The sequence below is a fragment of the Rana temporaria genome, chromosome 5, assembly GCF_905171775.1.
Source record: "Rana temporaria chromosome 5, aRanTem1.1, whole genome shotgun sequence".
In the NCBI taxonomy this organism is placed as follows: Eukaryota; Metazoa; Chordata; class Amphibia; order Anura; family Ranidae; genus Rana; species Rana temporaria.
The window spans coordinates 63,100,330-63,126,872 of NC_053493.1; the positions used below are offsets into that span (position 1 = coordinate 63,100,330).

The 26,543-nt window shown below is 45.6% G+C and overlaps 1 protein-coding gene across 2 annotated transcripts in view; it reads left to right on the forward strand.

Moving 5' to 3' along the window:
- Window positions 1–24,837, forward strand: part of CREM (cAMP responsive element modulator) — a 60,300-nt gene extending 35,463 nt beyond the window's left edge. For both annotated transcript variants that reach the window (XM_040352655.1, XM_040352656.1), the window contains 2 exons: window positions 12,975–13,131; window positions 24,285–24,837. In XM_040352655.1, coding sequence (XP_040208589.1) covers window positions 12,975–13,131; window positions 24,285–24,429 — 302 coding nt within the window. In that variant the 3' untranslated portion in view covers window positions 24,430–24,837. The remainder of the gene's footprint in view (window positions 1–12,974; window positions 13,132–24,284) is intronic.
- Window positions 24,838–26,543: the final 1,706 nt, after the last annotated feature.

Sequence of the window (26,543 nt, forward strand, 5' to 3'; positions counted from 1 at the left end):
GTAATTGTCATCATGGGTATACCTCAACTATGAGAGACAGAATGTGGAAACAAATCCAGACAATCGCTTTGTCTGATTGGAAAGTATTTATTTGCAAATTATGGTGGAGGATAAGTATTTGGTCACCTACAAATAAGCAAGATTTCTGGCTCTCACAGACCTGTGTCTTCTTCTCTAACCACTTAAGCCCCGGACCATTTTGCAGCTAAATGCCCAGGCCAGGTTTTGCGATTCGGCACTGCGTCGCTTTAACAGACAATTGCGCGGTCGAGCGACGTGGCTCCCAAATAAAATTGGCGTCCTTTTTTTCCCCACAAATAGAGCTTTCTTTTGGTGGTATTTGATCACCTCTGCGGTTTTTATTTTTTGTGCTATAAACAAAAATAGAGCGACCATTTTGAAAAAAATGCAATATTTTTTACTTTTTGCTATAATCAATATCCCCCAAAAACATATATAAAAATATTTTTTTTCCTCAGTTTAGGCCGATATGTATTCTTCTACCTATTTTTGGTAAAAAAAATCGCAATAAGCGTTTATCGATTTGGTTTGCGCAAAATTTATAGCGTTTACAAAATAGGGGATAGTTTTATTGCATTTTTATAAATTTTTATTTTTTTTACTACTATTGGCGGCGATCAGCGATTTATTTATTTATTTTTTTTTTTTTTTTTTTTTTCGTGACTGCGACATTATGGCGGACAATTTTGACACATTTTTGGGACAATTGTCATTTTCACAGCAAAAAATGCATTTAAATTGCATTGTTTATTGTGAAAATGACAGTTGCAGTTTGGGAGTTAACCACAGGGGGCGCTGTAGGAGTTAGGGATCCCCTAGTGTGTGTTTACAACTGTAGGGGGGTGTGGCTGTAGGACTGACGTAATCGATCGAGTCTCCTTTATAAAAAGGATCACTCGATCGATACGCCGCCACAGTGAAGCACGGGGAAGCCGTGTTTACATACGGCTCTCCCCGTTCTTCAGCCTCGGGGAGCGATCGCGACGGAGCGGCTATAAACGAATAGCCACGCCGTCGTCCCGGATCGCTCCCCGAGGGAATCCGCCCGCAGCGGGGGGGGGGTCTCGATCGGACCCCCCACCCGCTAGAAGGCGGGGACGTATATATACGCCCATCTGCCTGTCCGTGCCATTTTGCGGACGTAAATAGGCGTGCGGCGGGTGTTAAGCGGTTAAGAGGCTCCTCTGTCCTCCACTCATTACCTGTATTAATGGCAGCTGTTTGAACTTGTTATCGGTATAAAAGACACCTGTCCACAACCTCAAACAGCAGGGGCGGACTGACAACTCATGGGGCCCCCGGGCAATAGGAGATTATGGGGCCCCCCAGCAAGCTGCATGCTTGTTATTTAAAAATAAATAAAAAAACAAGATTTTACAACCCCTTCAATTAAAACCAGCAACTGTTGAGACAACACCTTGGTCAGGTCTATGTACAGTGTAATGTACAGAGTATGTGGGTCAGGAGTAACAAACAAAACAACATATAGAGTATAGCAGTCAGGATGAGCACCACGTTCACATCAGAGTCCTCCCTTACATCAAAGTCCCAACATTCTCCCTCTACATCACAGGCCGCAGGGTCAGTCCCCCCCTTACATCAGAATCTCCCCTTACAGCAGAGCCCCAACAGTGGCACCCTATGGCAGAGCCCCCCCCCCCAGTGTGTCACCTTTTATCGGTGTCCCTTTACACACACCTTTGCACCTTAGTGCTTAGTGTAGCAGGCAGCTGGCAGGTAAAGGCTTTAAAAACCCACTTGTTGCCGCCTCCAAACTGCACAAGTGAGTCATGGAGCCAGCTGAATAGTGAACTGCTGTGGTTGGCATTTAGGCATGTGATTACAGGCCATGCTTGATGGGTGCCATGATGTCATGATACAGAGACAGTATACAGATACAATATGCGGACACAGTATGCAGACACAGTATACACACAGACAAACACACAGTATACAAACCCAGTATACAGACAATATACAAACACGGACACAGTATACAGACACAATATACAAACACGGACACACACACACACAGTATACAGACACAATATACAAACACGGACACACACACACACAGTATACAGACACAATATACAAACACGGACACACACACACACAGTATACAGACACAATATACAAACACGGACACACACACACACAGTATACAGACACAATATACAAACACGGACACACACACACACACAGTATACAGACACAATATACAAACACGGACACACACACACACACAGTATACAGACACAATATACAAACACGGACACACACACACACAGTATACAGACACAATATACAAACACGGACACACACACACACACAGTATACAGACACAATATACAAACACGGACACACACACACAGTATACAGACACAATATACAAACACGGACACACACACACACACAGTATACAGACACAATATACAAACACGGACACACACACACACAGTATACAGACACAATATACAAACACGGACACACACACACAGTATACAGACACAATATACAAACACGGACACACACAGTATACAGACACAATATACAAACACGGACACACACACACACAGTATACAGACACAATATACAAACACGGACACACACACACACAGTATACAGACACAATATACAAACACGGACACACACACACACAGTATACAGACACAATATACAAACACGGACACACACACACACACAGTATACAGACACAATATACAAACACGGACACACACAGTATACAGACACAATATACAAACACGGACACACACAGTATACAGACACAATATACAAACACGGACACACACAGTATACAGACACAATATACAAACACGGACACACACAGTATACAGACACAATATACAAACACTGACACACACAGTATACAGACACAATATACAAACACGGACACACACAGTATACAGACACAATATACAAACACGGACACACACAGTATACAGACACAATATACAAACACGGACACACACACACACAGTATACAGACATACACAGTATACAGACCCAGTATACAGGCAGACACACACAGTATACAGACACACACACAGTATACACACAGACACAGTAAGCATATACATACACACAGTATACACACTTTTCATCTATAAATCAGCATAATTGAACACACTGCTGCTGCCCCCATCTCCTGGCATGCTGGGACTTGTAGTTCAACAGCAGTACACAGACACATTCGGTGGTAATACAGGAGAGGAGGCTTAGCCTGTGTTTTGGTGGGCAGGTAATCTGTAGGGACTGAGATGTAGCAGAGATTGGGGCAGAAGTTCAGAACATGCTTCCTCCAGGAGAAGTGCACTTCTCACACACAGAAAAACGATCTAACAGCCTCAGAGACAGCTCTGCTAGAGTAAACTCAACCCCCCCTCCCCCTCACCAGAGAAAGCACTGATAAAACGACATTTAACTTACCTTGTTTTAGCCTGAAGTCCATCCCACACTCCATGCTGCGTCCCTCCCTCTCCTCCAGCTGTCGGCAATCTCCTGCTCTGTATTCAAAGAAGCCGCGCGGGGGAAGGGGGGCGTGTACACCATGTTCCCATTGGCTGAGGAGGTAGTGAAGGGGTGGAGCAGCTATTGCCTCCGAAATCTCACTTCAAAATGATGTCGGTGTCATACATTTCAGGTACAGATGTAAAAATACACAGATTTTTACAATCTGTCCCTGATTTTTCTAAGGCTGGCAACCCTGATGGGGCCCCCTAGTGGCATGGGGCCCTCGGTCACTGCCCGAATGACCGAATGGTCAGTCCGCCCCTGTCAAACAGTCACACTCCAAACTCACCTTTTTGGGCATTCAGCAGCCGGAGGTCCCCACAGCTGCTGAATAGAATAGCCAGCATGGAAAATTCTTCCATCGCGGCGATCGGTGATGCGGGGTGTCAGTCTGACACCCTGCTTCTCTGCTCTCGGTAAAGATCAGTCGTGACTCTCTTTACCACGTGATCAGTCGTGACTCAGCTGATCACAATGTAAACAGGAAGAGCTGTTGATCGGGGTTTACGCTGATTGTTTATGAGCGTAGCCCCCTGCGGATGCACACACTGGACCACCAGGGAAGCCACCAGGGAAGGGGGCAACATGTGGATGGCCAGGTATGTACCCCATGGCCATCCACATGTTAAAAAAAATATTCGCAATAGATGCCAATCGGTGCCCACAAATGGGCACTGACTGGCAACATGGGCACAACATATAAAAAAGTGATGCCCAGCAATGCCACCCCTCAGTGCCCATACGTGCCCACCTATCAGTGCTGCCTATGAGTGCCCATCAGTGCTGCATACCAGCATCGCCTATCAGTGCCACCTCATTGGTGCCATCAGTGCCACCTTATCAGTGCAGCTATACAAGTGCCCGTAATTGAAGAAGAAACCTTACTTATTTACAAAAAAATTAACAGAAAAAAAAAATATTTTTTTTTCAAAATTTTAGTTTTTTTTTTTTTTTTTTTTTTTGCACAAAAAATAAAAATCGCAGAGGTGATCAAATACCACCAAAAGCTCTATTTGTGTAAACAAAATTATAAAAATGTCATTTGGGTACAGTGTAGTATGACCGCGCAATTGTCATTCAAATTGCGACAGCGCTGAAAATTGTCTTGGGCAGGAAGGTGTGTAAGTGCCTGGTATTGAAGTGGTTAAAGCATAGTTTTAAGTATCGCACTTTTTTTCTCTATAGTCCTGTATAGTTGTATGTTATGACTTTTTTTAACCTTTTTGTATAAGTGAAAAATGCACTTCCTGTCTTCTCACTCCGGTGCTCTATGATGGTGGCAATGATAAATAATGATCGCACCCCCTTTCCGCAATGATCTTTTGTGCAAACTTGTTTGCTGAGCAAGAGAAAGAGGCATATCAGACTGGTTTAACTTTGCTGCTTTTTGGACTGTGCAGTCATATTTGTTTGTGTGTGTGTGTGTGTGTGTGTGTGTGTGTAATATATATACATATATATATATATAATCTCTCAAACTTTTATGTTTTTTATTTTGGATAGAGTAGAGGCTGGTTAAAACTGCTGTAAAGTTTATAATTTTCTTCACCTCCTGTCCTGTAAACTCAGTGTGAGGTCATCTGTTCAATGTAAGGAACACGCCCTCACCACTGAGAGGGCCAACATGTTCCCCCGGTCTTCGGCTATGTGGTTGGCCGGAGCTGCGATGACGTCCCTGCCGCCAGTGTGTGCAGCGTAAGACTATAGCAGGGAGATTTTTGGTAGCGTCTGTAAGGCACCTTTCACACTGGGGCGGGAGCCGCGGTGGCGGTATAGCGCCGCTAAAAATATCGGTGCTATACCGCCGGATTTGCCGCGGGATTCGCCCGCTAGCGGGGCGGTATTAACCCCCGCTAGCAGCCGATGAAGGGTTATTACCGCCCGCAATGCGCAATGCGCAGAGGCGCATTGCGGGCGGTATTGCCGCGGTTTCCCATTGTTTTAAATGGGAAGGAGCGGTATACATAACGCTCCTTTCACCGCTCCAAAGATGCTGCTGACAGGAGATTTTTTTTTCTCTCCTGCCAGCGCATCGCCTTAGTTTGAAAGCCCTCCAGCTTTCACATTGAGGTTGCTGGGCTGGAGTTTTTCAGGCGGTATAGCAGCGCTATTTTTAGCGATGTACCGCCTGAAAAACTCCTCAGTGTGAAAGGGGTCTTAGTCTAAATTTCTATTTCTGTGACTTCAGTTGGGCCCTAAATCTGCATCTGCATTAGAATGTCCTATATAGAATGTAGGGATAGAGTTGCGTGGTCTGTAATTTTGGTTATAGTTTCCTATATACTATTTGGTCAGTCTATATAACGGGCAGCACATTTTGAATGTTGCAATATGTTTAGTTTCCCACATCTGCTTTTTACATCAATGCATTGCACCTTTTCTTTTCAAACAGCCTGTTTTGAAATATATTCACGTTTTCTTGAAATCATCCGGTTTAAAAGGACCTTTCCCGTATGAAATGTGTCGCTCATGAAATTTCATAACGTGCATTAAGTAGATGGATGAAGTATTTGATTTGCCTATGGCTGAAAAGTGAACGCTTTACAGTAAACTCTGGGCATGAAAACTAATTTTGAATTAATATTTCAAGCACGGATATAAATCCACTTTTTGTATGCCTTTTGCAAACCCAAAAATGACCTAGTAAACGTAACAGTGCCATTGTCGCTGTGCTGTATATAGCCTGAGCAGAGCTGTGGAAGGACCAGCAGGCCCCACCCACTATGGGCTGCCTGTAGAAAACTACAGGAGGGGGAGGAGTAAAGACCAGTCACCTTGCACAAGGGAAGAGAACGTCCTCTGACAGAGGCTCCTTACCACGGTCGGAGATGCGGCGTGTCGGCCTGACACGCTGCACTCACTATCCCTGCACTGCGAGGCCCCATGGACGCGTGTCGGCATGTTATCCTGCTGGACGTCATATGACATCCAGTCAGTATAACCGAGCAACTTCCCGGACGTCAATATGCTGTTGACAGGGCGAGAAGTGGTTAATGAGGGTTTGTGGTGAGAGAATGGGGGGGGGGGGGGAAGCGCTTATTGTCAAAAAAGCTCAAAGATGCTTGATGAAGCTCGAAAAAATGTGCACAAGAGCACAAAAAAAAGCACAAGCTGAAATAATAGACTGAAGGACTTATGAATAAATGATTGTGGAACGAGTTTCCATTATTTCTTATGGGGAAATTTTGCTTTGATATACAAGTGCTTTGGATTACAAGCACATTCCCGGACGAAATATGCTCACAATCCCAAGCTTTTACTGTATTTTATATTTGCTGATCCCGGAGTTAAGCTTTCAGTTGGACATACACGGAAAGATTTTTCTCCTTCAAGCTGAATGAAAGGAAGCCAGTAGATTCCTCCGTCCATGCTGAACAGCAAAGATGGTAGAATTTTCCATGCTGGTTATTCTATTCAGCAGCTGTGGGGATCTCCGGCTGCTAAATGCCCAAAAAGGTGACTGCATCTGATTGGAAGATGAAACTGTATGGCCAATAATTTTCACTCAGCTCTTTCAACAAAAGTTGAATGAAAAATCTAGTGCTGACATTGCCATCTACTGCTTCTCCTTCTGAACTGGCCAATATTGAAGCTGTGTAGGGCCAACATTAGACAAAGCCATACGAAGAAATCCAGCCAAGCCTGTCTAAAAGAAGTCGCTCTAAAAAGGGGGCATTAAGGCAAATATAATCGCATCACATACAGTGCCTTGCGAAAGTATTCGGCCCCCTTGAACTTTGCGACCTTTTGCCACATTTCGGGCTTCAAACAGAAAGATATAAAACTGTAATTTTTTTTGAAGAATCAACAACAAGTGGGACACAATCATGAAGTGGAACGAAATTTATTGGATATTTCAAACTTTTTTTTAACAAATAAAAAACTGAAAAATTGGGCGTGCAAAATTATTCAGCCCCCTTAAGTTAATACTTTGTAGCGGCACCTTTTGCTGCGATTACAGCTGTAAGTCGCTTGGGGTAGGTCTCTATCAGTTTTGCACATCGAGAGACTGAAATTTTTGCCCATTCCTCCTTGCAAAACAGCTCAAGCTCAGTGAGGTTGGATGGAGAGCGTTTGTGAACAGCAGTTTTCAGTTCTTTCCACAGATTCTCGATTGGATTCAGGTCTGGACTTTGACTTGGCCATTCTAACACCTGGATATGTTTATTTGTGAACCATTTCATTGTAGATTTTGCTTTATGTTTTGGATCATTGTCTTGTTGGAAGACAAATCTCCGTCCCAGTCTCAGGTCTTTTGCAGACTCCATCAGGTTTTCTTCCAGAATGGTGCTGTATTTTGCTCCATCCATCTTCCCATCAATGGAAGAGAAGGTATATGTTGGGACTTTCAATGAGGCAGTGGCTATAAGTAAGTCAATGACTCCATCCCTAGTAATTGTATATAAGAAGGAGGGGCCAAGGGACACGAGGAGGGAAAGGGATAGGACGTGTGTAAACTTGAGTAACAAAGTAACCTTGGGACTATAAATGAGACTGCGTCTGGTAAGTAGGCCATAGCCTCTAGCTCTATTAATTGTAACAAAAGGAGTGTCAATGGGGAAGGGAGAAAGGGGGAAGGGAGGGAATAACAGGGGAAGGCGGGAATCGGGGATTGTGGGACTTTAAGATGAAACACACCACCAGAATATGATGAATCAATTGATGAATTAAAATAACGTTTATTGAATACAGCATAGCAGACCGAGCAATGCACATATATAGCAATAGATACTGTACAAATAGTAATAGGCATGATTGGTAAATCATATAATAATAATAATGAACATAAAACGTAAATGTACCTATGATGTAACATAACATGCAACGCTATATCCAAATTGTTGTATATGGTATAAAGTAGAAATACATACAAACATGATTGTCTAAAAACATGGTAAACATGCTGTTGGTTGACAAGATATAAAACATATGGTATAATATGATTACTGTGACAGAACATCAATATATAGCTTGACGCGTTTCGTGGATGGCTTCCACTCATCAGGAGCAATTATGGCCTGGGTATATCTGTGGATATAATAAAATAAATTGCGCTAAATGGTAATTTAGTACATATAAGGACCTAAGAGGGGACATAAAATAGAGTCCCAACACTCAATACCTATGGGTAGATTAGTCATTGGATAGCGTAGATTATAACCAACGATGTTGGCATCTGAGAGCACTGTGAAAAAACATGATCCCCGGTCTGCTATGCTGTATCCAATAAATGTTATTTTAATTCATCAATTGATTCATCATATTCCAGTGGTGTGTTTCATCTTAAAGTCCCACAATCCCCAATTCCCGCCTTCCCCTATTATTCCCTCCCTTCCCCCTTTCTCCCTTCCCCATTGACACTCCTTTTGACACTCCTTTTGTTACAATTAATAGGGCTAGAGGCTATGGCCTAGCTTACCAGCCGCAGTCTCATTTATAGTCCCAAGGTTACTTTGTTACTCAAGTTTACACACGTCCTATCCCTTTCCCTCCTCGTGTCCCTTCTCCCCTCCTTGTTATATACATCTTCCCATCAATTTTAACCATCTTCCCTGTCCCTGCTGAAGAAAAGCAGGCCCAAACCACGATGCTGCCACCACCATGTTTCACAGTGGGGATGGTGTGTTCAGGGTGATGAGCTGTGTTGCTTTTACGCCAAACATAACGTTTTGCATTGTTGCCAAAAAGTTCGATTTTGATTTCATCTGACCACCTTCTTCCACATGTTTGGTGTGTCTCCCAGGTGGCTTGTGGCAAACTTTAAACAACACTTTTTATGGATATCTTTAGGAATGGCTTTATACTTGTGCAGTATACGACTGATGTTGTCCTATGGACAGAGTCTCCCACCTCAGCTGTAGATCTCTGCAGTTCATCCAGAGTGATCATGGGCCTCTTGGCTGCATCTCTGATCAGTCCTCTCCTTGTATGAGCTGAAAGTTTAGAGGGACGGCCAGGTCTTCGTAGATTTGCAGCGGTCTGATACTCTCATTTCAATATTATCGCTTGCACAGTGCTCCTTGGGATGTTTAAAGCTTGGGAAATCTTTTTGTATCCAAATCTGGCTTTAAACTTCACAACAGTATCTCGGACCTGCCTGGTGTGTTCCTTGTTCTTCATGATGCTCTCTGCGCTTTAAACGGACCTCTGAGACTATCACAGTGTAGGTGCATTTATACGGAGATTTGATTACACACAGGTGGATTCCTAGTTATCATCATTTAATCATTTAGGTCAACATTGGATCATTCAGAGATCCTCACTGAACTTCTGGAGAGAGTTTGCTGCACTGAAAGTAAAGGGGCTGAATAATTTTGCACGCCCAATTTTTTTCCGTTTTTTTTATTTGTTAAAGTTTGAAATATCCAATAAATTTCGTTCCCCTTCATGATTGTGTCCCACTTGTTGATTCTTAAATAAAAAAAATAGTTTTATATCTTTGTTTGAAGCCTGAAATGTGGCAAAAGGTCGCAAAGTTTAAGGGGGCCGAATACTTTCGCAAGGCACTGTAGGTATTTTCATAACTTGTATTCGGTTGATTTTCAAAAAAGATATTTTAAAAAGAAGCATGCCATCTTTAACAGGAATCCTATTCTTCATAGGGGCCCCTGAAGTGGAGGAGTGAGTTGTTGTGCTTACACATGCAGTGTACAACTGATCTGACCACAGATTCCAGCGTGATATTTGAGAGCAATGATGTCAGTGTTATACTACTAAAAATTATCCCTTGGTATTACTGGCTTGAGAGCTTTTGGCTGCTACATCTGTGGTGTGCTCATGTGATCTGAATGATGCATATCCTGATGTCAGACTGGCAATCCGTGCTCACAACAGCATATCCATATCTGCATGTGCACAAAGGACCAGGGACATATATGGACACTATGGGATATTTGTGAACGGTTACCAGACAACTGGTCTATTTCTATAGTCGGACTCTGGAAATTCATCTTCTTTTATTTATTTTTTTTATATTTGGGAATGGTGATGTGCATGGATTATGTAGCCTGACTGCGATGTGTCCCAAATGAAGAATAAAAAAAAGACTGCCAATAACTGTTGCAAAAAGGAGAACAGTCTGTCACCATGTATTCCCCTAGCTAAACTCCAGGCAGATAATAAAATACTAGCTTATGCAGTTATTTATTCATAAAAAAAACAGTTAATGCATATTTATAGCTAAACTCTGTCTTTGTAGCACCCTGATAGTAGGCAGGGTTGCTAATAAATTTAATTTGCTAGGTGGTAACTTGCTGTCTGATAGGGGATTCACTGGCTTTTTCCCTAAGGCCCCTTTCACATTGAGGAGTTTTTCAGGCGGTACAGCGCTAAAAATAGCGCTGCTATCCTGCCTGAAAAACTCCTTCACTGCAGACTCAATGTGAAAGCCCGAGGGCTTTCACACTGAGGCGATGTGCTGGCGGGAGACAAAAAAATCTCCTGTCAGCAGCATCTTTAGAGAGGTGAGAGGAGCGGCATGTATACCGCTCCTTCACCGCTCCTTCCCATTGAAAACAATGGGAAACCGCGGCAATACCGCCCGCAATGCGCCTCTATAGAGCTGCATTGCGGGTGCTATTAACCCTTTTTCGGCCGCTAGCGGGGGTTAATACCACACCGCTAGCGGCTGATTCCCGCGGCAATCCCGGCGGTATAGCGCCGCTATTTTTAGCGGCGTTATACCGCCACCGCGGCTCCCGCCGCAGTCTGAAAGGGGCCTAACTCTGGATTTGATGCACATCTCTCTTCTGTCACTAGGTGGCATTGCTCCCTGTGGCAGTGGAATGTTTGGGCATATAGGCCATAGGGAATCCAGACTCGGAGTGAATAGTTTGACTTGGCCTTTTGGCAGGATTCTCTTTAGTCCCTTGGCCTGCTGGGAGTGCCTCTTTATTTGGGAGGAGTCAGGTGATCGGGGTTCTGTGCCACCTGGATGGCTGTCTGGGAAGGACGTGTCACAAGGCTCCGGGCTGCTAGGCCAGAAGCCTGAGTCCTGTCCCGAGAGCACCTGGCTGCTAGGCTGTCCGAGGCCTATGCAGGTTTGAGAGAGGCTAGAAGCCCAACCAAGTTGCAGAGGTTCCATCGGACGGGGGAAATGGATCATTGCCAACAGTGAGGGAGAAGCAGTTGCCACTCCTGTGGCCAGGGGCAAGTGATGATCGAGGCCAGAGGTAAAGGGAGGAATAGTCGCCAGAAAGGGACAACCATTCCTGTTATCAATGGCCAGTGTATGGAAGTCTGAAGGAGTACCAGAGCAACCGGGGATGGTGAAGAAGTGGGAAAGCTTTAGCAGAGTGCCAAGCCAGAGACCCAGTGGGTAAGTGTGGGTGAAGCTTGAGTTTACAGCGGGTTAGCTGTGCAAGAGCTCCGGGGATCCAATGATGACTGGGATCTTGAAGTCTAGTGAGAGACCAGGAGTTTAGTGAGTGAAGATCTACAGTGGGATACTGTGAGATGTGAGAGGAGATCTATAACGGGTTACTGTGAGTTACATGTATGGATCTCTATTGACTGTTCAAAGTTCAGTTGCCATAGGAGACGGTATTCTATAAATACAGTTGCTGCATCCAGTCTGACATTAACTATGGCATCTGTCTAAGGGTGTCCTGGCCCTAACCCTCTCTCCCCCAGTTTTGTTTAGGAGACAAATCTCTTTTCTTGCACTCCAAAAAGTGAATTACATTGGTGGGGGGTGTTTTCGAAGCACCCGATTAGAGCCGTAGACTCTAATAGGGGGCAAAAAAAGGTAAACGGCGAGCGCCATGCTTGGCGCACGCAGTTAAACCAGCTGTGTTAGGAAACTGAATATTCATTTGCGTTTCTAACACAAAACCGCCTCTCCGCCAGTCAGGTGCTCTGGTCTGTTACCCGTCACCTGATTGGCTGAAACAGGTGCTGTGATTAGACGCCTATCAGGTGTCCAATCATAAGAGAGGATGGGAGTAGACTTGGAGGACACTGCTCACCGCCCGCCGCCATCACCTGCAACCCCACCGATACAGGGTAAGTGCCGGGCAGGTGAGGAAGAGGCACAGTGGGAGCATTTTGATGGGCACTGTGGCTGCGTTTTGATGGCACAGTGGCTACGTTTTATGTGGGTTTTTTTTGTTTGTTTGTTTTGCGCCCCCATCCCCCCCAAAATTTTGAGCACCAGCCGCCACTGGTCAGCATGTTCCTGGTCAGCACATGCCTGTAGAATACCTCATTCCCTCCTAGACTGCTGGTCCTCCCCTCTCTTCCAGTATGGGTGTTGCTGTACAAAAAATAAGCTAATATCAAGACTGGTTATTTACACTTACATCTTAAAAGACTTGCATTGTATAGCACCGACCTTTTAAAAACAGTGTGTTTTTTCTTTTGTTCTATAAAGTGCTGAGATTATTCTGATTGTTTTCTAAGCAGCATTTCTTATATTGCAGCTGCTACTGGAGATATGCCAGTTTACCAGATCCATACAGCAAGCTCTGCTTTGCCACAAACAGTTGTAGTGGCAGCAGCACCAACAAACATGCACAGCCCACAGCATGTGACGGAAGAAGTAACACGCAAGAGGGAAGTGCGGCTTATGAAAAATAGGTAAGAGATCCATTCCCTGTGCATAGGTGTGCGCAAGAGGTGTGCCAGGTGTGCCTGGGCACACCCTAATTCTCCTCCTCTCCCTCTCGCCAGGGCTGGACTGGGACGATAATTTGGCCCTGGACTTCATCTAGACTGGCCCACTTTGACTGGTCTCTCCCATGGCAGCCGGACAACTCCCGCACCCCCCCGGCCACCCAAGCCCCCTCTCCCCCTTCACTAGCCACTAGCCATTCTACTGTATTAGAGTAGAATGACTGCTACTGGTACTCTTATAGGCAGTACCAGTGGGGAAGCTAGACATTATTTCAACCGGGGGGGAAAAATCCGTTTGGTGCCCCCTTATGGGACAAGTTTAGGCAGAAGTGAGAAACTCCTAGGCCATAGCTGTTGAGTCAGCTGTCTGTCCCCTCCCCCATGCTCCTCTGTCGTCCCCCCTGCTCCTCTGGTCCTCCCCCTGATTCTTTGTTCCCCCCAGGTGAGCGCTGCGGTGAGGGAGAGGAGGTGAGCACTGCGGGAAGGGAGAGACAGAGGAGCGGAGGGGGGCGGCGGTCCGCTGTCACTTAAGCCGGCCCACTGAGCCATCGGCCCACCGGGAAACTCCCTGTAGTCTCAATGGCCAGTCCAACCCTGCCTCTCGCTGACATTCAGCTGCCACAAGGGAGAAAATGCAAGGGATTGGTACCAATATATGCCACCTCTCCTGTCCCTGTTCCTCTTCTTTCTGCTTCCCAGGTCCCCCCATTGTTTCAGGATGGAGAGCGGGGAAAAGGCCAGTAAATATGTCACAAACGCATATGTGTTGAAGCTTTGAGGTGCACGCCCTAATGCAACAGGCTGCGCACACCTATGTCCCTATGCACATGGTTGGCTGAAACTCATATGATAAGATATATACTATTTTGTCTTCTTATCCGTTCTAAGTTATTCTTGCACCAGTGCAGGTTGTTATGCTTCTCAGTGAAAATAAATTTATAGCAGAAGCTTCAGGTTTATCACTTTAGTATCCCAGTTTCCAAGTTTCTACAAGACAGACCCCCTTTATTTTTTTTTGCAAATTGTACCCGTTACTATCTGAGGGATGTTCTGCCTGGTATGACTGGACGCAAGTTGCAAAGTCAGGCGGCATGCAAAGTGCACTGCCATTTTGTGTTCCTGTTGCAAGAAAATCACCTCTCGGTTTTTCTTTTTGTATGGAATTTAAGTATTTCTGAATAGGCAGGTGCGGGGACCTATAGGGTCTAAAAACTACAATACCTGTCGCCGAGAATGTGTTTCCAGCAGGACGGCATCGTGCTGATTCCCTGCGACATGGTGCCGACATCTCGCACTCGCTGGAATAGAAAAAGCACATTCCAGCGAGCACGTCATAGAAGCGACGGGGATCCAACTTGGATTCCTGCAAATTCTAGCCGCGGCGTTTGGTATGAATCATGAGGGGGAACTCCATGCCAAATAAATAAAAAAATGGCATGGGTTCCCCCCAGGGGCATACCAGGCCCTTAGATCTGGTATGAATTGCAAGGAGACCCCCCTACGCCGAAAAAACGGCGTGGCGGTCCCCCCACAATCCATACCAGACCCGTATCCAAGCACGCTGCCCGGCCGGTCAGGAAACGAGTGGGGACGAGCGAGCGCCCCCCCTCTCCTGAGCCGTACCAGGCCGCATGCCCTCAACATGTACCCTGTCCCCATGTTGATAAGGACAAGGCCTCTTCCGGACAACCCTGGCCGTTGGTTGTCGGGGTCTGCGGGCGGGGGGCTTATCGAAATCTGGGAGCCCCCTTTAATAAGGGGGCCCCAAATACCGCCCCCCCACCCGAGGTGAATGAATATGGGGTACATCGTACCCCTACCCATTCACCTGGAGGAAAAGTGTAAAAGAAAATAAACGCACAACGCAGGGTTTTAAAATGTATTAGTCAGCTCCGGGGGGTATTCTCCGCTCTCCAGGGGGGGTCTTCTCCGGAGAGCGAGCGGGAGAAAAACCAGGGAGCGCCGAGACGACAGCGGAGAAGACGAAAGAAGACCCCCCCCCCCCAGGAGAGTGGAGAAGACCCCCCCCCCCCCCCCGGAGAGCGGAGAAGACCCCCGGAGCTGACTAATAAATTATTTTAAAACCCTGCGTTGTGTGTTTATTTTCTTTTACACTTTTCCTCCAGGTGAATGCGTAGGGGTACGATGTACCCCATATTCCCATATTCACCTAGGGTGGGGGGGGGCCGGTATCTGGGGGCCCCCATGATTATCGTGGTCAGCAGAGGCAGGGGGACACAGGAACACACAGGATCAGTCAGTTTTATTACAGAGAATTGCAAGAGAATTGCACATAACAAGCACTGTGCTGTTGAAAAGAAACTTTTTCAAAGAAAGAAAATTCTTAGAAGAAAAAAACACTGAGCAGAAATGATTTGTGTAAGTGCTGCCAAGTACCAAAAAATTGTAGATACAAATTTAAGAACAAGTTAAAAAGAGAGGTACAGAGCAAAAAACAGTGAACATTTGATAATGAGAACCTAATGGCTGAAATAGGTAATATAATAAAAACACAAAAAACTTGTAAATGTATGTAAATGGGGAAAAAAACTTAAATCCACAGGCAATCAGAGACCCATGCTGTGTTATAAGTTAGTGTAAATAATAATAAAGTCCAAAACACGTCATGTGAGAAAACAATGTATAGGGAAAAGTCCAAAAAATAGAATTTCCAATGTGAATCAGGTGAATGGCTGGTAATACACTCAAGTTGTGACATCAGAAGAAAACCATGTGATCTATCCACCAAAGAAACACATGGTTTTCTTCTGATGTCACAACTTGAGTGTATTACCAGCCATTCACCTGATTCACATTGGAAATTCTATTTTTTGGACTTTTCCCTATACTGTGTTTTGGACTTTATTATTATTTACACTAACTTATAATACAGCATGGGTCTCTGATTGCCTGTGGATTTAAGTTTTTTTTTTTTTTTTTTTTTTTTTTTCTTCCCATTTACATACATTTACAAGTTTTTTGTGTTTTTATTATATTACCTATTTCAGCCATTAGGTTCTCATTATCAAATGTTCACTGGTTTTTGCACTGTACCTCTTTCTTTTTAACAAGCACTGTGCTGTTACTCATGCCTTAAAGGAACAGAATCTACGTTTTTTTTGTTTTTTTTTGGTTTACAAACACTTTAAAGTGATAGTAAAGTCTCGTTTATTTTCCCCTATAAAAAAATAACAAACATTTTACACTTACCTGCTCTGTGCAGTCGGTATTGCACAGAGCAGCCCGGATCATCCTCCTCTTCTCGGGTCCCTCTCTTGCTCTCTTCCTCCTGTTTAGTGCCCCCCACAGCAAGCAGCTTGCTATGGTGGTACCCGAGTCACAGCTCCCTGTGTCCATTCAGACATGGAGCCCCGACCACACCCCCCCCACCCCCTCTCACTCCTGATTGGCTAGCCGACTTTGGCTGAGACATAGCAGTGGCGCCATTGGCTGCCTCTGCTGTCAATCAGTCAGTTAGAAGGATCTGGGACGGCCGAGACACTCGTAGCCATCACTGGACAGAGAGGGACCTCAGGTAAGTATTAAGGGTGCTGGGGGAGCAGGGGGGCTACTGCACACAGAAGGCATTTTTATCTTCATGCATAGAATACATTAAGATATAAAACCTTCTGACTTTACAACCACTTTAAGCCAGTTCATCAGGCCAGTTCATACGGTTTTAAAAAGAAGTGATTAAATGAGTTCAGGATTCCTCTTCTTTTTTTTCACTAGGAATTCTGCCTGTTATTTTCATTGAGTGGTACGTGGATAGAGCAGAGCCCAAATGTGAGGGATCTGCTTTGACCATCTGCTCACAGCATATAACTCTCATTGCTGTCCAGGTTCCTACAGGGAACTTGTGTCTCATTGTGTTGATTGGGGAATCAAGTGATTTTTTTTCCCAGAAAAGAAAATCGCTCTATGTTCGGCTGGCTTTAGATTCAGCCCTTCCTGAAGTTTTGTACCAGAATAGTGACATGTCCCCAGCACATAACATTGTTCACCTAGTGGAGGCTATGCCATCATTGTCCATATCTCCACCACACGTTGTTCCATGACCATTGTCCACAACACTAAACCGTACACACCTCCTTATCCTTTTCCCTAGTTTCTGGACTAGCTTCTGTCACAGCTCTCCCTACACTGTCTGTAGTAGCTCTTCCCTACTGCCTGTACTACACTGTCCAGCATCATTTATCCACCACCCTTCCTGAAACTCTTTTTCCTCCTTGTCCACTCTACATTCTCTGGCAACACCCAAATCAATCTATATTATTTTCTCTTGCAGATTCCCTCAACACTGTGTTCTCTGGCAGCTGTACCCCCACTACATCTACTGGTGGCAACCCCCTCCCCACCATCCACACTACATTTTACTGGTGGCTCTCCCCTCCACTGTCCACACTACATGCCATGGTGGCTCTCCCCTCCACTGTCCACACTACATGCCATGGTGGCTCTCCCCTCCACTGTCCACACTACATGCCATGGTGGCTCTCCCCTCCACTGTCCACACTACATGCCATGGTGGCTCTCCCCTCCACTGTCCACACTACATGCCATGGTGGCTCTCCCCTCCACTGTCCACACTACATGCCATGGTGGCTCTCCCCGCCACTGTCCACACTACATGCTATGATGGCTCTTCCTTCACTGTCCACACTACATGCTATGATGGCTCTTCCTTTACTGTCCACACTACATGCTATGGTGGCTCTCCCCGCCACTGTCCACACTACATGCTATGGTGGCTCTCCCCGCCACTGTCCACACTACATGCTATGGTGGCTCTCCCCGCCACTGTCCACACTACATGCTATGGTGGCTCTCCCCGCCACTGTCCACACTACATGCTATGGTGGCTCTCCCCGCCACTGTCCACACTACATGCTATGGTGGCTCTCCCCGCCACTGTCCACACTACATGCTATGGTGGCTCTCCCCGCCACTGTCCACACTACATGCTATGGTGGCTCTCCCTGCCACTGTCCACACTACATGCTATGGTGGCTCTCCCTTCACTGTCCACACTACATGCTATGGTGGCTTTCCCTTCACTGTCCACACTACATGCCATGGTGGCTCTCCCCGCCACTGTCCACACTACATGCCATGGTGGCTCTCCCCACCACTGTCCACACTACATGCTATGGTGGTTCTCCCTTCACTGTCCATATTACATGCTATGGTGGCTCCCCCCTCCACTGTCCATACTACATGCTGTGGTGGCTCCCCCCTCCACTGTCCATACTACATGCTATGGTGGCTCTCCCCTCCACTGTCCACACTACATGCTATGGTGGCTCTCCCTTCACTGTCCATATTACATGCTATGGTGGCTCCCCCCTCCACTGTCCATACTACATGCTATGGTGGCTCTCCTGTCCACACTACATGCTATGGTGGCTCTCCCTTCACTGTCCATATTACATGCTATGGTGGCTCCCCCCTCCACTGTCCATACTACATGCTATGGTGGCTCCCCCCTCCACTGTCCATACTACATGCTATGGTGGCTCCCCCCTCCACTGTCCATACTACATGCTATGGTGGCTCTCCCCTCCACTGTCCACACTACATGCTATTGTGGTTCTCCCTTCACGGTCCATACTACATGCTATGGTGGCTCCCCCCTCCACTGTCCATACTACATGCTATGGTGGCTCCCCCCTCCACTGTCCATACTACATGCTATGGTGGCTCCCCCCTCCACTGTCCATACTACATGCTATGGTGGCTCCCCCCTCCACTGTCCATACTACATGCTATGGTGGCTCTCCCCTCCACTGTCCATACTAAATGCCATGGTGGCTCTCCCCTCCACTGTCCACACTATATCCCATGGTGGCTCTCCCCTCCACTGTCCACACTACATCCCATGGTGGTTCTCCCCTCCACTGTCTACACTACATGCTATGGTGGCTTTCCCCTCCACTGGCCACACTACATGCTATGATGGCTTTCCCCTCCACTGTCTGTTGTAGCTTCTGTTTTAAGCCCGCCAACCACTATTGTCCATGTTGCACCTGTTTACATCACTCTCCACCCCAGTCAATCTACAACATATAGTCTGCAATATTCAGCATACATACTATCCTTTACCTTTTTGCTTTGTACAGAACCTAAACTCTGTGGCTGTGGCCTTGTCACTGATTTTGTTTTCCAATGTGTCTTTTTTGCCATAGTTGGGACAATTAGACTCTCTACCCCACTTTACCTATTCTAAGATTCACCAATCTGATCATATTACCAACTCTCCCTGCCCCACTGTTCATGATCATCTACTAACTGATTTTCCTTTCTCTCATTATCCTCGATAGGTGAACATACTGTCTCCATTCTTTTTTTCTGTAGGTTCTTGTATTCTGCTCTGCACTCTTACTCTGGTCCACAACCAGCTGCTGTTTTTGCCTCCTCTCCATCCCCTGTTCTTTGTTCAGTCAAAATGGCCCCTTAACTCATGCACTTCACCTTTATGACAACTGGGTCAGGGACAAAAGCTGTATTTGGTCCCAGCAGTGTGTGACTTCAGCAAGGACAGGCAGATACCAAACCTGCTGTTTTCAGTTTGAGATCTCTCTGAGTAAAGCAATTCCAAAGTCCTCTGGGCGTGAGCACCAATACATGCTGCTATATCCGGTAACAGGAGTCTCTGTTAGCCATGCATTGCCTGTAAGGAGGAGATGTACTGCACAGGAGCTATGATCTATATATATTTTACATTGCAAGTGTCACCAGCTCCTTAATCATCTGACATTGCTCTGAAGGGTCCCTTAAACACAGTGAGATGTCAGGCAGGAGAAGGAGTTAACAGTTTGTAGTAAAATCATCTAAATTAAAGCATGCATATATGGCATACTAATGATGTTGTGCATAAACATGGCTCCTGCACAGCCCATCTCTTTTTTTATGGATGACGTGTAGGTTGTAGTGGCTGTAGACTACTGGCAAAACACACTGATCCCAGGAAAACACTGGAATAACCCATAAGGTTAGTAGGCAAGGTGATCCGCTCCTGTTGCCATAATATAAATGGAGAACATTGCATAGTAAATCTAAATATTAAAAATCTAGAAAATATTGAGGACTTGAAAATCTGTATAATTAGAAGATTTGGCATTTTAAAACCGCTGTTTTATTGTAATAGTTAAAATGGCTATGCACCTAAACTGACTTTAGGGTCTCCACTCCCACATGCATGTCCCCCATTCGGTGGGTTCCACTGAGAGTGCAGGTCAGGCTAGGAGTTTGCCCTGACTTCATATTAAAATTTCTATATGCATAGTACTGGTTATTTTCTACAGCTGAAACCTTTATTACTCATTAGCATTCCATAGATAATAAACCTCATAGTTGCTAGGGTGCCTTTTACATGGGCGTTAGCAGACCTTCATGTGTTTCACATTCACCAGCAGCTTTCCTGAGACTTTTATTGCCACAATGGCCATAGTTTGATAGGTAAAGTTAGTCTGCTAACATGCACTCCATTTTATTAGCTCTTCTGCTGTGTCCTATTACTTTTTTGTCTGGCTTAGACTGATAACATATGCATTTCCCCACCTCAACCCAAGAATTTTGCAGATCTTGAAGAGACCTATAATCCCACTTCCTTAACTGATTCCAACTTCCCCTGGAGATGACAATACCCCTAGAGCCCTGTGCCTGCTTGTGCGCAAGGTGCAGCATGATGTGGCGGGAAGTAAACAGAGTCCAAGTTTAGCAGTAGCAATATATTGTATGTAGCACTACCCCCAAAGGAGCTGCTGGTTTGTTTTGGGTGGCATGTTACTTCAGTATCTCCGCCGTCTAGGGTACTTGATGAGAGTTGTAGTAAAGGGAATGTCCACACAGGTGTCTTTTCTGTGCTTTTATTACCCAGCCAGGTAAAAACTATTAAACAGTAGAAAGGTGAAGGGGATAGATCCGCCACTGTCCACACTACATGCCATGGTGGCTCTCCCTGCCACTGTCCACACTACATGCTATGGTGGTTCTCCCTTCACTGTCTATATTGCATGCTTTGGTGGCCCCCCCCTCCACTGTCCATACTACATGCTATGGTGGCTCCCCCCTCCACAGTCCATACTACACGCTATGGTGGTTCCCCCCTCCACTGTCCATACTACACGCTATGGTGGCTCTCCCCTCCACTGTCCATGCTATGGTGGCTCCCCCCTCCACTGTCCATACTACACGCTATGGTGTCTCTCCCCTCCACTGTCCATACTACACGCTATTGTGGCTCTCCCCTCCACTGTCCATACTACACGCTATGGTGGCTCTCCCCTCCACTGTCCATACTACACGCTATGGTGGCTCTCCCCTCCACTGTCCATACTACATGCCATGGTGGTTCTCCCCTCCACTGTCCACACTATATACCATGGTGGCTCTCCCCTCCACTGTCCACACTACATCCCATGGTGGTTCTCCCCTCCACTGTCTACACTACATGCTATGGTGGCTTTCCCCTCCACTGGCCACACTACATGCTATGGTGGCTCTCCCCGCCACTGTCCACACTACATGCTATGGTGGCTCTCCCCACCACTGTCCACACTGCATGCTATGGTGGCTCTCCCCGCCACTGTCCACACTGCATGCTATGGTGGCTCTCCCCGCCACTGTCCACACTGCATGCTATGGTGGCTCTCCCCGCCACTGTCCACACTACATGCTATGGTGGCTCTCCCCGCCACTGTCCACACTACATGCTATGGTGGCTCTCCCCGCCACTGACCACACTACATGCTATGGTGGCTCTCCCCGCCACTGTCTGTTGTAGCTTCTGTTTTAAGCCCGCCAACCACTATTGTCCATGTTGCACCAAATAGGAGACCGTAGATCCAGGTGTATCCAAATATGGGAAACAGTCCTGCTTCCAACGACACTTTACTTTTCCACTCCAGCCGGAGTGGGTATAGCGCACCTGGACAGGCCTCTCTCACCAGCCTGGCAGCCCGAGTGTCACTCGAACTTAGGATTAAGTCTGCCACAGACCCTCCTATAAGATTAGAGACAATTATGGTCCGGAATCCTTTCTCAGTAGATTCAGCACCCGGATCTCCTTCAGGTAGTTTTGCAAAATTGGCAGCTGACAGGCGACCAACACCCAGCCTGTCAGAACTCAGGTGGTCCCCGATGAATGGACAGGCCCCTCTTGGAACTCCAGCCTTGTTCTCGGTATCTTTCGGACAGACTCCTCATCGGTCAGCTTCCTCCAATTGGACGGACAGCTCGGGACCCCCTTTAGATTGGGGACCCAGTCGACTTCTGGGCCCACACCAAGGATCAATTGCTCTGGGCCAACCTGGTCCCGGAAACCAGGAACACTGCTGCCCAAGCACACCCCGGCCAGGAGGGCCATATGTGGGGGTGTTGTGGAATGGCTACCCCAATGATGGACACCACATGAGGAAGAACCTCGAGGTAATGTCTGCCCCCTTTATACCCTTCCCCAGCATGCACAGCGAGGCGGACAACCCCCGACTGGCCGCTGAGAGTGGTACTCAGAGCACTTGACCACACTGCTGCCACCTGCTGTCCGGGGGTGACGGGAGTCCCCAGACAAAAGGACAGCCCACAGTACAGCCAAGCTAGAGCACCCAAATTTAAACAATCAAACAAATTCAGAGCTAACTATTTCTCTAAACTCTTCCCCTAAATTTAACATAGCACCAGCTCTTAAAGTAGCCAGGCGCTACATGGAGAAAGGTTAAACACAATACAATTAGGCCTGGCTTGTAGGCACGACTGTCTGGAGCCACTTATGAACTGTAACAATGGCCTGTAGACTTGAAAGATACTGACAGCCTGCTGCGAGGAGAGGAATGCGGCCTGGCCGGTCCACACCCAAAGAGGAGGCATCTTGAAGTGAGACAGACAGTCCCTGCACTGTCCCTACTCCTCCAGAACCTCTCTTCATCCAAGCACTGTCCCTGACTTTACACTAGCCACTCGCAGAAAGCGAGCCCAACCCAGAGCCGGAGTCTTAAATAGACTCTGCCTGACCCAAGAAGCTGCATCCAAGTGACCTTGTGACTGCAGGATATCGTAGATGAACCAGGTTCTTCACAACTTCCTTCCCTTCCTGCATTGCTGCTTCGGTCAAGTGCAACCTGCAGTGGGGAATACTGTATTTTTTTTATTTTTTCCCTCCCTCCCTGAATCCTTACGTGCAAATTTTTAGTTCCTTTCCCTCTATTTCTGGCGCCCCAGACCACAACCCAAGGAATTTGTCCTTCTTAGTGAGACCTGTGATCTCCTACCTTCCACTGATCCCAACTACCCCATAGGGATGAAACCCCCGGAACCCCTTTCCCGATAACAGCTGTGCCTCACTATGTGCACTTTTTTTTGTTTTTGTCATCCAGTAAATTGGCATGTTTTTTGCTAGTGATTTTGTTGCTAAGCTGTTGTTCATTCTAGAATAACATCAAGGTTTTATAGTACACGCTGAATGCTTTTCTAGGCATTCCCTAGCTGGTTAACTTTTTTATTTCAATATAGTGTTTTTTTGTTTTTTTATTTAATACCTGCTCTGTGCAAAACCATATTTGTTTAAAAAACAACATACTTGACGTGATTGTAGCCGTATTAGTGCAATTGTGATAGAGAAAATTGAGTACTGTCTGTGATACTTTTTTTATTTGCACTAACATACAATTTTTCAGGACAAGCTTTCGGGGTGTTAACCCTTCTTTAAGGTACTGCATGGACCTTGAAGAGAGGGGTAACACCCCGAAAGCTTGTCCTGAAAAATTGTATGTTAGTGTAAATAAAAAAAAGTATCACGGACAGTACTCAAATGTCTTTAAAAAACAAAAAAACTTTTTATTATCACTTTGTTCTATTGTTTGCTGCATTTGCTTGCCTAAGTAACTTGCATGTCAAGGTTTGCAGTTATGAAATGTTTTCTGTCATTTCCATTTTTGTAATTTTGTGCTGTTGTTATATAATCTGAGCCAACATGTGTCACCATTTTCATTCATTGTTGTGATTTGAGCTGTGATTTGCTGCTTTGCATTGTTCATGTGTCGTTGCGTTGTGGCAGTGAAAGTATTTTCCTTCTGTCTTTGGTTTCTCCTTTTTAATTTCATATCCTGTGTTGGTTCCAGAGAAGCAGCTCGGGAGTGTCGCAAAAAGAAGAAAGAATATGTCAAGTGCCTTGAAAATCGAGTGGCCGTGCTTGAGAACCAAAACAAGACTCTGATTGAGGAGCTGAAGGCACTTAAAGATTTATATTGTCATAAAGCAGAATAAATGTTTGGCTTTGAACTTTGTTAGAGGCATGACACTGAGCATTTTTCAATCCGGATCTCAAAAATGGACTGTAAGCCCAAGACGGACTCTATGTTGATGTGGGTTTCTTAAAGAGTTAGGAGTGTTTCTTCTTCTTTTTATTTTTTTTTATTGCTTTTTATTTTTTTTATTGCTTTTATCAGTACAACTGCATGCACATGTGTGTTGGTATTTTTGGATTTTCCCTTCTACAGGGAAGTTGCAAAGGCCTCTCCTCTCCAGAAAAAAACTCTACATTAGAAGCTTGGAGAGTTGTGTTGCTGAGCTGGAATCCAAAACCTAGATATTGCAAGAAATATTATACCTCCTCAAAAAGATGTCTTCTTGCAGCAGAGATTAAAGCAGTTTTAACTATTTAAAAAACCCTCAGACCAGAAATCCTCATTTGCCACCATTACACTCTAACATTCCTAAAGCATTCTGCCGTGTTCCCACTAATAGCATTAACATACAATTTTTATAGTAAAACCAAAACCATAAAAAACAAAGAAAAGTAAAAAAAAACTATATGTATATATTGTGTTAATATATTGTTGAGATGGGTAGTTTCTACACACACTCTAGTTTTGCTACATCATGTGACACAAATTGTGACCTAAACAGTAAAATATTTTTTTAGAGATTGTAATTTCACAGCATACCTCAGGAACAAATGTCTGTACAATACAATTATTGAAACGTACATGTATGACAAATATTTGATTTCCCATGATTTAACAGATTTCCTTTTTTGAAGTTTATTTGGCGAGCCAGTTCTTGTGTTCCTGGTCTCAAAGCAGTGGATATATGTGTGTCTAGAACAAGACTTCACAACTCCCAGTTCTCAAGGGTTATAACTATCTCGGAGCAGGGACGGACTGACAACTCATGGGCCCCCCGGGCAATAGAAGATAATGGGGCCCCTGGAATTACAGATGGCCACCACGCCAGGAGGCGGGGCAGCTAAAATCTCGGCATTTTCACATCAAAAGCATGTCGGTTTCGGACATATCAGGGACAGATGTAAAAAAAAAAACATAGATTTTTACATACTGTCCCTGGTTTTACTGAGCCTGGCAACCCTGATGGGGCCCCCTAGTGGCATGGGGCCCTCAGGCAGTGTTGAGTGACTCAATGGTCAGTCCGCCCCTGTCTCAGAGACATAAAGAGCCTGCACAGTTGTAATAAGGCCTCATGCACATTGGACTGTTTTTGGCTTCAGGCATTTTTTTTTTCTGCAGCCAGTGAACTCCCCAGCATGTTATCCTATGTGTCACATATTTATTAGTGTTTTTTTGGCAGGGGCGTTTCTGGCCGGGGGAAAAAAACCCCAGAACTAGTGGGTTTGGGTTTGGGTTTGGGTTTGTCAGCTGTTAAAACACTTTAACTCTGAAAAACTCAAAAAAATGCTGAAAAATTTGGCTATTCTGTGATTATGAGCGTTTTTTGAGCCATAAGCTTTTGTGGGAGTATAGTTTTACAAAAAAAAGCTGCAAAACGCATTCTACAGCGAACGCTACTGGCATTTTTATATAATATAAATATAATGTCCGTGTGCATGAGGTCTAATAATAAAGTTTTATATATCATTTTTATACCTGTAAATCCTGCCAGTAGATCTGTACATTTTTCACTTCTATTAAAAAGCCATGCTGCCCACCAAAACCTTTAGTTACGGGGTTGTAACAAATCAATTGACACTGCTGGGAGTGCTTACAACGGTCAGCTTTCTCTCATATTGCCTATAGAGGAATTTCACCCTAAATGTCATGTTATGTTGCCCTGCCTCCTTCCCACTCCTGCATCTCTTGCCTATTCGAGAATTCCTGTTGTTACTCCTTGTCCCCTGCACGTGCAGAGATACGCTGCAGGGCATCAGGTCCCAAGCGAGCCTTGCAGCATAGCTGTGCACGCACTGGTTTTCTCTGCCATCTGCGCAGAGAAAAGTGAGGTTTCCTGTGTTTGCACAAGGATGGCTATCGGAAGTCCCTAGTCTTTGTGCATGCATGGAAAAATGCCTGCGCGTACGCAGATGCGCCAAAAGGCTTTGCCAGGACCTGAAGCCCAGACAAAGCCCTTTGCTGCATCTGCACATG